Source organism: Gopherus flavomarginatus, chromosome 2 (genome assembly GCF_025201925.1).
Source record: "Gopherus flavomarginatus isolate rGopFla2 chromosome 2, rGopFla2.mat.asm, whole genome shotgun sequence".
Classification (NCBI taxonomy): domain Eukaryota; kingdom Metazoa; phylum Chordata; order Testudines; family Testudinidae; genus Gopherus; species Gopherus flavomarginatus.
The window spans coordinates 2,614,799-2,629,699 of record NC_066618.1 but is presented as its reverse complement, the minus strand read 5'-3'; the positions used below and the strand labels follow the sequence as shown (position 1 = coordinate 2,629,699).

Below are 14,901 nucleotides of genomic sequence, written 5' to 3'. Positions count from 1 at the left end.
GCTCCGGGATTCACCTGTGGGGAGGGGGGGTCTCAGGGCTTCAGCCCTGCAGGAGGTGCCAGGGCTTGGGACTTTGGCCCCATGGGTTTGGAATATTTACCGGAGCTCTGCTCCGGACAACTCCTGCTAAGTGAAGGGCTGCCCCATTGCCTCCCTCGCCAGCTCCCTGCGTGCACCCTGCCGGGGGAGCTGCTGACTCTGTTTCCATCTCTCCCGGAACGGTCTGTTCAGTCGGCTCTGCCCTGGCTCGCTACAGGTCTGGCTCTCCCTTATCGGGGAGCCGGCTGGATGAGTCAGCGGCCTATCAGGAGCAGGAAGGTAAACGTGTAAGGACAGGCAGGAGCCCAAGCTGTTAGGCAGGTTGCCTGGGAGCTGGGATCCAACAGTCAAGGTCCGTGCGGGGGTTGCGACATTGCATCGCCCTCCAGCAGGACAGTCTGTGAGGCTGTCGGAGAAGCTGCACCTGCAGGTGGACCGAGCCTGGTGCAGGATGAGGCTCTGGCTGCTGGCGGGTTTAGCGGCTGCGCTCACCCTTGTGGCGGTGGCCGGGGCCGACCTGGGGGACTCAACGGAGGTGGAAGATGTGGTAGGAGAGAAAGAGGTTTGTATGTGGGGGAGGGGCAGGCATGAGCAATGAGACGGGGGGACAGTGGGAGAGGGGGACCAGGGACCCCACCCATCGACCCGCAGAGGATCCGGGTTCGACATTATTCAAAAGCTGTGGAGGTTCTGGGTGCGGGTGTGCAGCGAGACACGGCGTGGATCGTGGAGCCAGCGAGGGGCAGCCGTGCTCCCAGGCCGGAGCCCGCAGGCGCTAGCTTCTCACCCGCACTGGGACCTTCCTGAACCAAAGGACTTTACGCCCCCCCCCCGCCCCACCCAGGAACACAGTGTTGGCTGTACCAGCTCAGACAATTAATCCAGCTGCTCCAGTGTCCTGCCTGTGGCAACGGGCAATACTTGGAGGCATCAGAGAGAGAGAGAGAGTGTGTGTGTGTGTGTGTGTGTGTTTGTTTTTCTCCTTCCTGGTCACTAACAGTGTGATTTGCTTCTCTACTGTAGGGTTTCAGAGAGACAGGGTGGGGGAGGTGATGTCTCTTATTGGACCAGCTTGTGTCGGTGAGAGAGAAGCCTTTGAGTCGCTCCGAGCTCTGGGTGCGGATCTGCAGAACAGTTCTGGGTGGCTTAAAAGCTTCTTTCTCACCAACAGAAACTGGCCCAGTAAAAGCTATTCTCTCCCCCATCTTGTCTGTCTCGGAGCCTGGGACCCACACGGCTACCCCAGCGCTGCAGACGACATCCTCTGGGGTCTGTTGGTTGTGTCCATCGCTTTCCTGCTGCGCTCCCGCTCTGAGTGGAAGCTGGGATCTGGGATGGCGAGGAAGCACACTGCAAAATGCTGATTGTAAAAGTAGGAATGGGGCAGCTGACGTCAGCTTGGGGAGGAGAAGCAGGGACGAAGGGGGTGACATTGGGAGGCCTTTGGTTGGAGCAGCTCAGCTGCCTAAATTACAAAAGAAAAGAATAAGGCACCTCCTCTTGGAGACCTGCAGACACTGCCCCCTCCCGCTCTCCCAAAGCCTCACTCTCCTGCAGCTTCCCCACTGCCCCTGGCCGAGAGTCTCTCCCCTGGTCCCCCCATCGCCCTGCAGCTCAAACTCCTTGTCCTGCTTTTCTGGGCACTCACCACCCAGCCCTGCCTGTGTCTCTGGCCTCGTCTCGGCTGGAATTGCCCCATCCTGTCCGATCAGCAAGTGCCACTGCCCTCCAGAGCTTTCCTTCACCCCTCACCCCCCCGCCCCGGCCTTCCAGTGTCCTCCCACAGCCTGGCCGCAAAGCCCTTCTCCTCGCTGGAGTCATGCCCCCCGAGCAGCCCTTACAAGGCGGAAACATGCTCCCTTGCACTGTAAGAGCAACATGGGACCCAGCAGGAGCCCTGTCTGCATCACCCGAGTACCCCCGGCCCTGCCCCCTGCCCCTCCTCACACTGTTACACCCTCACTTGGCCACTGTCCCCCCGCTCGGCCCAGTGGTTCTCGGGCAGTGGTTTGCAGATCCCTGGTCGGTTGATGGAGGATAGCTTTGTGTGGGTCACAGACTGCTGCCTATTCCAGCTGAGAAAGTGCACAGCTGACAAGGGATGGCCATGAGATGGGCCAAATCCTCTGCTGGTGTAAACCGGCCCAGCTCCACTGAAAGTGGGAAAGCTGTACGGGTTCTGGCTTCGTTTGGGAGCCCTTGGCATAGATGGGACACTCCTTGGGGCCTTCTTAGGAGTCTTCTGTGCAGTGCCTGGCACAGCCGTAGGCACCACAAATTAAGCGAATAACCCCTGTAATGCCCACGGGCCTTGGGAGAGACCCACATGGTCCCTATTGCTCCAGGCGGCCCTATGGGGGGAGAGACTCCCTGCCCATGACTTGGAAGCAAGTTTTAGGGCTAGTCTTCACTACAAAGTTAGGCTGACCTAACGGTATTGCTCAGGGTGGTGAAATATGTCCTGCCCTGTGGGACAGAGTTAAGGGGACAGCCCCTGGGTAGGAAGCACTATTGGTGCCTTGACCCAGCTCCCGCCTCTCAGAGCAGTGACAGAAGGACACCTCCCGTCGCTGTCTACAACTGTGCTGCTGTGGTGTGTCTAGTGCAGACGCAGACGGGCGGGGGCAGGCTGCTCGCAGGGCCGCTGGGAGTCAGAGCAGGCAGTGACACTGCGGCCGATGGGGAGGGAACAGACATTGGGCACAGCAGTGGGGCAGACTGGTCCCTGGCTGGGCCTGTCCCACCAAATCAGGCCTTCGAGGGATGGAGCAGGGCTGGTGTGCCGGGGGGAGGGATGGAGCTGACAGCAGAACACCCCGATCAAGGGTTAGCCACGTGCTTCACCCGCTGCTTGGCTGACAGCCCCCTTCCCCTCCCCACTCCCTCTTGGCCGAGCTGGGGAGGGCCCTGCTGAAAACATGTTTGTGTGACTGGGGTTTCCCCTTGCTCAGGTCAGGGCTTGTGCAATGGGCAAACATTTCATCAGGCACTTGGCGAAGGGCGGATAGTGGTGCGAGCGGGAGGGGGGAATGAGATTGAGGGAGCCCCTTTCCCATGCCCCAAATGACTTTTTGCCCTTCCAGGTTTTACCCACGGCTCACATACCTCAGCGCTCACCTGCAGCCCCCCTGCTAGTCCAGGCTGGGGCCCACACGCCAGCTGGCAAGTGACCCCCCCATCTCCCCACCCAGCTTTGCAAATGCATATCTGGCCTCAGTTGCTGTCTGGGTCTCCACACTGCAGAGCCAATGAGAGGGAAGCGAGGCAGGGAGCTCAGAGTGGGAATTTGCTGTAATGTTTTTATGAACTATCGGTGTGACTCTGGACTAGTTGCTTGGCATGGTCATATCCTGGGAGGAAGGAGTTGCTGCTCTCTCTGGGCCATGGGAGATCAGGGTTAGGGGTCTGAGACACAGGGCCTCTAGGGCTGGCTGGCTTGGACTCAGCTGAGGGGAATAGAAACCCCTTCAGGGACAGTGGAAGCCTCAATGACCCACGTTAACTCCTAGAGTGAGTTACATCTCCCTGGCTCCCTACGGGGAAAAGGGGTGCACTGCTCCCCACTGAGGAACAGCCTCGCTCAGGGCTCTGCAGCTGGTTGGACTGGCGGTGGAGAGCCATGGGGATAAACAGGAGCTGCTGGAGCCCGAAGGCCCCTCCAGGAGGTGCTGAGGCAGCGTGGCCTTGCCCTGGTGGGAAAGTGTGACCCTGGGGAGCCTGGCACACGAAGCAGGGGTACTGCTGGGGACGGTTTAATGGCTGGGGCACAGCCCAGACCTTGCAAAACCTTATAGCAGGTATCTAGGGGGCAGCGGAGCCAGAAGGGTTTCTGAAGATGTCATAGCAACGTAGGCTGATGATTGCTGCGCTAGGTCAAATGCATCGCTGGTGAGCGAAGGGAATGCATTGAATGAATTCTCTCAGAGCTTTATAAACACATCTGGTAGACAGAAAATCAGCTGAGCAGGCCCATAAATCGAGGGTAATGAAATATGGCGGGGTGCGAAGGGCTGGAGAGGCGTCCAGTGGGCATTGCAGGGTTTGGGGTTAGGTCCGGTCTGACTGAAGAGCCAGTGGGGTGCCCTGGAGAGGTGTGTGACCAGTCTGTTCACAACATCTCCACGGGACACTAAACTGGAAGGAGTCACAAACACTAACGAGGAAAGAGGAAATGACAGAAAGTTGCTGAGAGAGATTCGAAATACCACAATGGTGAGAAACAGTCACAATGGAGCCAGGGTGAGAAATACCACAATGGAATTCAGCCAGGAAAAGTAGAAGTGAAGACATGGGGGGTGTAACAACCCAAAACATAGTGGGACAGACCGGAGAAACAGCCGTGTCCAAAGAGATGTGGGGGGAGACTGAGACCGGAGAAAGAGCCGTGGTCAAAGAGCCCTGGGGGGAGACTGAGACCTGAGAAACAGCCGTGGCCAAAGAGCCCTGGGGGGAGACTGAGAAAGGAGAAACAGCCGTGGCCAAAGAGACGTGGGGGAGACTGAGACCAGAGAAACAGCCGTGGCCAAAGAGACGTAGGGGGAGACTGAGACCGGAGAAACAGCCGTGGCCAAAGAGACGTGAGGGAGACTGAGACCAGAGAAACAGCCGTGGCCAAAGAGACGTGGGGGAGACTGAGACCAGAGAAACAGCCGTGGCCAAAGAGACGTGAGGGAGACTGAGACCAGAGAAACAGCCGTGGCCAAAGAGCCCTGGGGGGAGACTGAGAAAGGAGAAACAGCCGTGGCCAAAGAGACGTGGGGGGAGACTGAGAAAGGAGAAACAGCCGTGGCCAAAGAGACGTGGGGGAGACTGAGACCAGAGAAACAGCCGTGGCCAAAGAGACGTAGGGGGAGACTAGCGCCGAGCAGCTGGGCTATGGGGCTGCCTTGTCAAGTGGCCACGAGAGAGGATGTGGGCTCGGAGCTGCGCCCACCGATGCATTGTGTCATACAGCTATGAGGCGATGTCAGTGCGGCGTGGGTGAGAGTGTCCCAGGGGCACTGAGCCCAGTTCTGGGTCCCTCAGGCCCTCACCAAATTGGGAGGAATTCAGCGAAAAGCCAGAGAAGCGCTGGAGGGGCTGCGGGGACAGGGTTATGGGAACGATGAAAATGACTAAAGTGTCACAGACCCATAGAACTGCAGGACTAGATGGGCCCCCAGGAGGCCACGGAGCCCTTCCCGTTCCCCCAGCCGGAGGCAGGGCCGCCCAGAGGATTCCGGGGGCCTGGGGCCATCGGCGGCAGGCGACTCCGGTGGACCTCCCGCAGGCGTGCCTGCGGAGGGTCCGCTGGTCCCGCGGTTCCGGTCCAGCATCCGCAGGCACGCTTGCGGGCGGTCCACCGGAGCCGCGGGACCAGTGGACTCTCCGCAGCCATGCCTGCTGGAGGTCCACCGGAGCCATGGGACCGGCAAGCGGCAGGGGGCCCCCCGCACGGCGAAATGTCTAGAGTCGGCCTTGTTCGGCGGCGGGGGGCCCTTCCGTTCTGGAACCCACCGCCGAAGTGCCCCGAAGACCCGCGGCGGGGGCCCCCCGCCGGCAAATTACCGCCGAAGCGGGACCCGCCGCCGAAGTGGAGCCCGCTCTTCGGCGGTAATTCGGTGGCGGTGGACCCCCGCTGCGGGTCTTCGGGGCACTGTGGCGGCGGGTCCCTGAATGGAAGGGCCCCCCGCCGCTGAATTACCGCCGAAAACTGGGTTGCACTTCAGCGGAAGGTCCTGCTTCGGCGGTAATGCGATGGCGGGGGGTCCTTCCGCCCCGGAGCAGAAGGACTCCCCCGCCAGCGAAGACCGGGAGCGGAAGAAGCTCCGGGGCCCGGCCCTGCAAGAGTTTTCTGGGGCCCCCGAGTGGGTGAAGGACCCCGCTCCAGGGGCCCCGAAAGACTCTCGTGGGGGCCCTTGCGGAGCCCGGGGCCTGGGGCAAATTGCCCCACTTGCCCCCCCCTCTGGGCGGCCCTGGCCAGAGGGAGTGTTAAGTGTCATACGGCGCTAGCTTGTGGCGGTGACATCACAAAGGGACTAATGGCGTGTGGCCACTTCGAGGGGAGAACGTCAGGCAGGGACAGGAACCATGGAGTGGGCCAAGGGGCCTAGCCTGGAGTAAAGAGAGAAAAGTGGGCAAAGGTAGATGGCGGCAGAGCAGGAGGAAGGTCTCCGAGCAGAGAGGGCTGGCAGACTGCGCACTTGGCCCCTGAAGGGGCCGGACAAAACACAGCACAGACTAACCCTGCCTTGGGGCCGGGGCCGGACGACGTGCTCTCCATTTCTGCCATCTGTTACCCTGTGCTCTGCCACCGCCCTGCTGTGCCAATGCCAGCCTCAGGCGCCCCGCCAGCCAGCGAACGCACCCCAGCCCTGCCCCCACGGAGCTGATCCTGCTCTGTGCGTTCCCCGAGAGTGGGCAGTGAGCCGGCGCAAAACACAGACTCTGGCAACGAGACGTGGCCCTAAGTGCTGAATTCTCTCCACTCCCAGGATCGGCAGAGAGTCAGGAGGGAGGACAAAAGACCCAGGTCACCCCCTTCCCAACCCTGTCCTGGCTGCTATTCTCCTCTGAGCAAGGTGAGCTGGGAACAACAGAGTCACCAGAGAGATGTGCTTCAATCCGCCTGCCCCTTCCCAGCCAGTGTCAGCAGGAGCACAGGGAGGGGCCTTCCCCGTCAGGCTGCAGAGAGCCCAGCTGCCACCCGAGGGGACTGAATTGCATGTTTCCAGCTTAGCTGGCCCAGCTTCACTGTCCTACAACGCTGAACTGCACAGGGACCTCTCTGCCCTCCACAGGCCGCAGCCCCCAGCCGCCTGGCCCAGCCCTGCCCGGGGCAGGTCCTGACGCTGGTGCTGAGGCCTTGCACACTGCACCGAGCCCTGAGCCGGCTCTCAGGCCACGTCTACACTACAGCATAAAATCGAAATTATTAAAACCGGTTTTATAAAACTGGTTTTATAAAATCGATTTTACGCCTCCACACTAGGGCACATTAATTCGGTGGTGTGCGTCCATGGTTCTAGGCTACCATCGATTTCCGGAGCGGTGCACTCTGGGTAGCTCAGTAAAAGAATGAGACCAATAACTTCGATTTCCGTCCACACTAACCCTAAATTGATATAGTAATATCGATTTTAGGGTTACTCCTCTCGTTGGGCAGGAGTACAGAAATCGATTTTAAGAGCCCTTAAAATCGATTTAAAGTGCCTTGTAGTGTGGACGGGTACAGCGTTAAATCGATTTAACGCTGTAGTGTGGACCAGGCCTCAGCTCTCATCCTCTCTCTGCAGCCTGGTGAACCAGCGAGAGCCAGGAGACAAGTGGAGAAACAGCAGCAACCCAGACGCAGACCCAGGCCTGAACCTACCTGGAGACCAGGCGTCCTGATTTCTCTAAGCAAGGAAACGGTGAGGCTGCAAGGCACGAGTGCAAGAGAGAGGCGATGTCACATGCACAGCACCCCAGCCCGTGCTCAGGCTGAGGGGAGGGGTGCTACGGAGGGGAAATGGTGGCTCAGAAGGAAGGGGAGCCAGAGAGCTCCAAGCTCCATAACCACCCAGCCAACCACCACTATCTGACCTCTCTCGGTGTGCGGCAGGCCTGCGAGCACCGCGGTGTCGGTAGAGAGACCTCCTGCCCCCTAGCAGGGAGCTAGAGCAGGGTCTCCTCCCCAGACTTCCCTCTACAAATATCCTGGTCCGGGTGGGTGGCCAGAGGGCTGAGAACTCCACTCCCCTTCTCCTGTTCTTTATCCCTGCTGGGGAGGACTTCTTCCGAAAAGCAGAAAACTAAACTCAACAATGGAAAATAAAATTAAAATCCCCAAAGCTAGTGACACGGATGCGTGACCTGGCCAAGATCAACAGGCCCCCCCAGCGTACAGAGCAGAGGTGAGAGCCTCATTGGGCAGTGCTATAAAGGGGCCCTCCTAGCCCCTGTGCGCCCAGGCAGGCCCTGTGGGAGACAGCCATACTGCTGCCTTCTGAGGACACCCTTGCCAGGCCTGGCCTAGGAGACGCGCAGAGGCAGAGCTCAGTATGCAGGTGGTGTGTGGCCCATGGTGCAGCCCAGACATGCTGCCATAACTCAGACAGGCTCCAGGGACGGTGGAGAATAACCCTGCCTTGGGGCCGGGGCCGGACGACGCGCTCTCCATTTCTACCGTCTGTTACCCTGTGCTCTGCCAGCGCCCTGCTGTGCCAATGCCAGCCTCGGGCGCCCAGCCAGCCAGCGAACGCACCCCAGCCCTGCCCCCACGGAGCTGATCCTGCTCTGTGCGTTCCCCGAGAGTGGGCAGTGAGCCGGCGCAAAACACAGACTCTGGCAACGAGACGTGGCCCTAAGTGCTGAATTTTCTCCACCCCCAGGATCGGCTGAGAGTCAGGAGGGAGGACAAAAAACCCAGGTCACCCCCTTCCCAACCCTGTCCTGGCTGCTATTCTCCTCTGAGCAAGGTGAGCTGGGAACAACAGAGTCACCAGAGAGATGTGTTTCAATCTGCCTGCCCCTTCCCAGCCAGTGTCAGCAGGAGCACAGGGAGGGGCCTTCCCCGTCAGGCTGCAGAGAGCCCAGCTGCTCCCCAAGGGGACTGAACTGCATGTTTCCAGCTTAGCTGGCCCAGCCTCACTGTCCTACAACGCTGAACTGCACAGGGACCTCTCTGCCCTCCACAGGCCGCAGCCCCCAGCCGCCTGGCCCAGCCCTGCCCGGGGCAGGTCCTGACGCTGGTGCTGAGGCCGTGCACACTGCACCGAGCCCTGAGCCAGCTCTCAGCTCTCATCCTCTCTCTGCAGCCTGGTGAACCAGCGAGAGCCAGGAGACAAGTGGAGAAACAGCAGCAACCCAGACGCAGACCCAGGCCTGAACCTACCTGGAGACCAGGCTCCCTGATTCCTCTAAGCGAGGAAACGGTAAGGCTGCAAGGCACGAGCGCCTTGTCACATGCACAGCACCCCAGCCCGTGCTCAGGCAGAGGAGAGGGGTGCTACGGAGGGGAAATGGTGGCTCAGAAGGAAGGGGAGCCAGAGAGCTCCAAGCTCCATAACCACCCAGCCAACCACCACTATCTGACCTCTCTCGGTGTGCGGCAGGCCTGCGAGCACCGCGGTGTCGGTAGAGAGACCTCCTGCCCCCTAGCAGGGAGCTAGAGCAGGGTCTCCTCCCCAGACTTCCCTCTACAAATATCCTGGTCCGGGTGGGTGGCCAGAGGGCTGAGAACTCCACTCCCCTTCTCCCGTTCTTTATCCCTGCTGGGGAGGATTTCTTCCGAAAAGCAGAAAACTAAACTCAACAATGGAAAATAAAATTAAAATCCCCAAAGCTAGTGACACGGATGCGTGACCTGGCCAAGATCAACAGGCCCCCCAGCGTACAGAGCAGAGGTGAGAGCCTCACCGGGCAGTGCTATAAAGGGGCCCTCCTAGCCCCTGTGCGCCCAGGCAGGCCCTGTGGGAGACAGCCATACTGCTGCCTTCTGAGGACACCCTTGCCAGGCCTGGCCTAGGAGACGCGCAGAGGCAGAGCTCAGTATGCAGGTGGCGTGTGCCCATGGTGCAGTCCAGACATGCTGCCATAACTCAGACAGGCTCCAGGGACGGTGGAGAATAACCCTGCCTTGGGGCCGGGGCCGGACGACGCGCTCTCCAGTTCTACCGTCTGTTACCCTGTGCTCTGCCACCGCCCTGCTGTGCCAATGCCAGCCTCGGGCGCCCAGCCAGCCAGCGAACGCACCCCAGCCCTGCCCCCACGGAGCTGATCCTGCTCTGTGCGTTCCCCGAGAGTGGGCAGTGAGCCGGCGCAAAACACAGACTCTGGCAACGAGACGTGGCCCTAAGTGCTGAATTTTCTCCACCCCCAGGTTTGGCTGCAAACCAGGAGGGAGGACAAAAAACTCAGTTCACCACCTTCCCAAGCCTGTCCTGGCTGCTATTCTCCTCTGAGCAAGGTGAGTTAGGAACAACGGAGTCACCAGAGAGATGGGGGCCTGAGGTTCTGCACCAGAGATGGGTTAGCAGGGACAGCAGCTGAGCCAGGGGAAGGAGAGCAGGGCAGGGGAAGCCACAGCTGCAGATTAACAATTGTGGAATAAAACACAGGGATCAACCTGGGAACGGCCCAGACGGCATCCTGCCCCCTCCGCCTCAGAGCAGGAGTCTGAGCCGGGGAATCTGCCTGAATCAGGGGTGCAAGACAGAAGAATCAGCCAGCGATGGCCTGTCTCCACTCTCCAGCCCTGCCCTCCAACCAGCCCTTCCCAAACCATCCCTAGGAAGGGCCTAACAGACGTTGGGTGTTTGTGGGCTGGGATTGTTGTTGTACTTACAGCATTTCTATACAAAACACAATTTACATGGAGAACAAGGGGGCTGCAGTGTTCTGTGTCCCAAGGTCAGAGTTAAGGTGGAAAGGCTTTACTGTAATCCCCCATTCTCAGGGCTGGATTAACTCTCCTGTGGAACAGGAACTACTAGACTTTGTGGGACCTCTGCATACAAGTCGTTTTCCTAATTTAAAACAAAATGATCATAATTCTGGCATCGAGGCTATTAATGCTGTACTAAACTTGCCTTTTAATTAACATAAAGCCATTCTGTGGTTACATTTCAGTCTTAAAACATGTAGAATATAGTTAAGTAAATTCAAAATAGCCTAATTCTTACCTTAGAACAGCTGTTATATTAGTTTCTTTCTGGGAGGGAGTTTGGATGCAGGAGTGAGCTCTAGGCTGGGGCAGAGGGTTGGGGTGCAGGAGAGGTTGAGGGGTCTGGGATCTGAGAGGGAGTTTGGGTGCAGGAGGGGGTTCTGACCTGGGGCAGGGGGTTGGGGTGCAGGAGGGGGTTCTGATCTGGGGTGGAGGAGGGGGTGCAAGGTCTGGGAGGGAGTTTGGGTGCAGGAGGGGGTTCTGATCTGGGGTGGAGGAGGGGGTGTGAGGTCTGGGAAGGAGTTTGGGTGCAGGAGGGGGTTCTGACGTGGGGTGGAGGAGGAGGTGTGAGGTCTGGGAGGGAGTTTGGGTGCAGGAGGTGGTTCTGACCTGGGGTGGAGGAGGGAGTGCGGGGTCTGGGAGGGAGTTTGAGTGCAGGATGGGTTTCTGATCTGGGGTGGAGGAGGGGGTGCAAGGTCTGGGAGGGAGTTTGGGTGCAGGAGGGGGTTCTGACCTGGGGTGGAGGAGGGGGTGCGAGGTCTGGGAGGGAGTTTGGGTGCAGGAGGGGGTTCTGATCTGGGGTGGAGGAGGGGGTGCGAGGTCTGGGAGGGAGTTTGGGTGCAGGAGGGGGTTCTGATCTGGTGTGGAGGAGGGGGTGCGAGGTCTGGGAGGGAGTTTGGGTGCAGGAGGGGGTTCTGACCTGGGGTGGAGGAGGGAGTGCGAGGTCTGGGAGGGAGTTTGGGTGCAGCAGGGGGTTCTGACCTGGGGTGGAGGAGGGGGTGCGAGGTCTGGGAGGGAGTTTGGGTGCAGGAGAGGGTTCTGACCTGGGGCAGGGGGTTGTGGTGCAGGAGGGGGTGAGAGATGCAGGCTCGGGCCAGGAGGCACTTACCATAGGCAGCTCCTGGCTGGCGGCGCAGCAGGACTCAGGCAGGCTGACTGCATGCCGTGGCCCCATGTCGCTCCGGGAAGTGGCTGGCTTCTGGCATGTCTCTGCGCGCCCCAGTGGGAGGGGAACAGTGTGTCTCCGTGCGCTGCCCGTGCCCGCAAGTGCCGCCCCTGGAGCTCCCATTGGCTGGTTCTTGGTGCTGGGGGCGGGGACAGCACACAGAGCCTCCCCCACTGCCAGGGGCCCTAGAGACGCCCTAGCATCCGGCCGCTTCCGGGAGTGGCGCGGGGCCACGGCATGCAGGCAGCCTGCCTGAGCCCTGCTGCGCCACTGGACTTTTAGCAGCCTGGAGATTGCGATCGACTGGCAGAGGCTCCAGGATCGGTCGATTGGTGACCACTGACTTGTAGATAATCATGGATTTATTTTTGCAGGGCCCCCCTTAGCCCTCGGCTGCAGCCCCTAAAGCCCCTGTGTTAATCCAGCCCTGCCCACTCCCAGCAGGACCACGGGGAGGGGCCTTCCCCGTCAGGCTGCAGAGAGCCCAGCTGCCCCCCGAGGAGACTGAACTGCATGTTTCCAGCTTAGCTGGCCCAGCCTCACTGTCCTACAACTCTGAACTGCACAGGGACCTCTCTGCCCTCCACAGGCCGCAGCCCCCAGCCGCCTGGCCCAGCCCTGCCCGGGGCAGGTCCTGACGCTGGTGCTGAGGCCGTGCACACTGCACCGAGCCCTGAGCCGGCTCTCAGCTCTCATCCTCTCTCTGCAGCCTGGTGAACCAGCGAGAGCCAAGAGACAAGTGGAGAAACAGCAGCAACCCAGACGCAGACCCAGGCCTAAACCTACCTGGAGACCAGGCTCCCTGAGTCTTCTAAGACCTGCCAAGGTGGAGGTAGGTTTGACAACTTTCTGATCCCTGAAATCCGAACATCCCTGCCCCGCCTCTTCCCCTGAGGCCCCGCTCCTGCCTCACATGTCCTCCCCCCACCTCATCGCTCGCTCTCCACCCCTGCTGGTTGCTGCCCTGGGACTCACCTGCTGCCCGCAGAGCTGGGATGGGAGGAGCTGACGTGGAACCTGCCCAATTGGGGCATGGCAGGGGTCAGTCCCTGGAGTGAGGGGCTGGGGAAATCGGGGCACAGTGGGGTGGGTGGGTCGGTCCCTGGAGTGAGGGGCTGGGGAAATAGGGGCACAGTGGGGTGGGTGGGGTCAGTCCCTGGAGTGAGGGTCTGGGGAAATCGGGGCACAGCAGGGCGGAGGGGTCCCTGGAGTGAGGGGCTGGGGAAATTGGAGCACAGTGGGGTGAGTGGGTCGGTCCCTAGAGTGGGGGTTGGGGCACAGCGGGATGGGAGGCAGGCAGGTTACCCTCCTGCCCCCTGGACAGTGCTGGTACCTACTTTGGATCCCGTTCCCGGAGCCATCAGTTCTCTCCATCAGGCGGGCGGGGCAGGGCAGGGCTAAGCAGAGCCGCTCCTCCAGGCTGGGGAGCAGCCAGTTACTGCAGCTAACCAGACCTTTAGCGTCTGCTCAGCTGTGCTGACTGGATGCTGCCAGTTTCCCTTTGCAACCAGACGTTCCGGTTGAAAACCGGACACCTGGCAACCCTCGGTGGGGGAGAATCTGTATCCCGTGAGCCCCAGATTAGCCAAGGGGTGATGGACCCCGGTGGTCCAGCCCATGCTCCGGGAGAGGGATGGGGGAAATGGTGGCTCAGCAGGAAGGGCACAGGGCACAGCTTCATCACCATGGAGCAAACCAAGCACGATCCTGATATTTCGTGGTGTATGGCAGGGAAATGGACTCTAGCTAGTGGCGCAGCCCGACCAAGGCCAGGCCAGGATGCAGAGGCAGGCGCCAGGAGGCTCAGTAGCTGATCACCAGCGAGCTCCAGCTCCACCAGGCCTTGCAAGCTCCTAGTTCCCCTGCCTGCTGTGATGTTCCTGTAGTGCATGACAGCCCCCATCCTGTCCTTCCACAGACCCTGACCCTGTCACTTCCGTCATGCTGTCTGGAGGGGCTCAGGGCTGTGAGTGCCAGTCTCAGGGCAGACTGTCAGAAGCCAGGGCAGACACCCCAAACTGGTGGCGTGTTCTATAATTAGATGTCACCAAACCAGTAACAGACATGGGCTCCTGGATCACTCTATTAATCTTCCCATGGAGCCACAGACAGGCCCCTTTAGGCTCTCCAGCTAACCTTACCACCCAGACAAACTGGACTTCGTGATAAAGGTCACATAAACCAGAAATCACCATGCATCAGGTCACTCCCGCCCCGACCCCAAAGGCCAGTCACTCACCCCAGGTCAGTGGATGCTCAGGATCTCACACCAAAGAACTAATTTCTCTAGTAAATTAAATACGTATTAGCTAAGAAAAGGAACAAGAGTTATTGAAAGGTTAAAGCAGGTAAAATACATAACAGCTGAGTCAGAGTTTGTAAGTCCAAACGATAGCAGAGATCTCTGCCAGTTCACCTTAAGTCTCTCAAGATTACTCAAATTGGTTTTTGGGGACCTCTGTCCAATCGCTCAGGATTCCCCCTGTCAGAATCCATTATAGACTCATAGACTCTAGGACTGGAAGGGAACTCGAGAGGTCATCGAGTCCAGTCCCCTGCCCTCATGGCAGGACCAAATACTGTCTAGACCATCCCTAATAGACATTTATCTAACCTACTCTTAAATATCTCCAGAGATGGAGATTCCACAACCTCCCTAGGCAATTTATTCCAGTGTTTAACTACCCTGACAGTTAGGAACTTTTTCCTAATGTCCAACCTAAATCTCCCTTGCTGCAGTTTAAGCCCATTGCTTCTTGTTCTATCATTGGAGGCTAAGGTGAACAAGTTTTCTCCCTCCTCCTGATGAAACCCTTTTAGATACCTGAAAATTGCTATCAGGTCCCCTCTCAGTCTTCTCTTTTCCAAACTAAACAAACCCAATTCCTTCAGCCTTCCTTCATAGGTCATGTACTCAAGACCTTTAATCATTCTTGTTGCTCTTCTCTGGACCCTCTCCAATTTCTCCACATCTTTCTTGAAATGCGGTGCCCAGAACTGGACACAATACTCCAGTTGAGGCCTAACCAGCGCAGAGTAAAGCGGAAGAATGACTTCTCGTGTCTTGTTTACAACACACCTGTTAATGCATCCCAGAATCACGTTTGCTTTTTTTGCACAGTATCACACTGTTGACTCATATTAAGCTTGTGGTCCACTATGACCCCTAGATCTCTTTCTGCCATACTCCTTCCTAGACAGTCTCTTCCCATTCTGTACGTGTGAAACTGATTGTTCCTTCCTAAGTGGAGCACTTTGCATTTATCTTTATTGAACTTCATCCTGTTTACCT

General features: G+C 58.9%; 1 protein-coding gene across 9 annotated transcripts in view; it reads left to right on the top strand.

The window, feature by feature from the left end:
* The first annotated feature begins 385 nt into the window (after window positions 1–385).
* LOC127045881 (translation initiation factor IF-2-like) overlaps window positions 386–14,901 on the top strand; it is a 34,807-nt gene continuing 20,291 nt past the window's right edge. For 2 of the 9 annotated variants that reach the window (XM_050942668.1, XM_050942667.1), the window contains exons 1-7: window positions 386–601; window positions 6,513–6,599; window positions 7,314–7,430; window positions 8,391–8,477; window positions 8,817–8,933; window positions 9,881–9,967; window positions 12,319–12,441. In XM_050942668.1, coding sequence (XP_050798625.1) covers window positions 491–601; window positions 6,513–6,599; window positions 7,314–7,430; window positions 8,391–8,477; window positions 8,817–8,933; window positions 9,881–9,967; window positions 12,319–12,441 — 729 coding nt within the window. In that variant the 5' untranslated portion in view covers window positions 386–490. The remainder of the gene's footprint in view (window positions 602–6,512; window positions 6,600–7,313; window positions 7,431–8,390; window positions 8,478–8,816; window positions 8,934–9,880; window positions 9,968–12,318; window positions 12,442–14,901) is intronic. The other 7 variants (XM_050942669.1, XM_050942670.1, XM_050942673.1 and 4 more) reach the window with 7 other exon arrangements.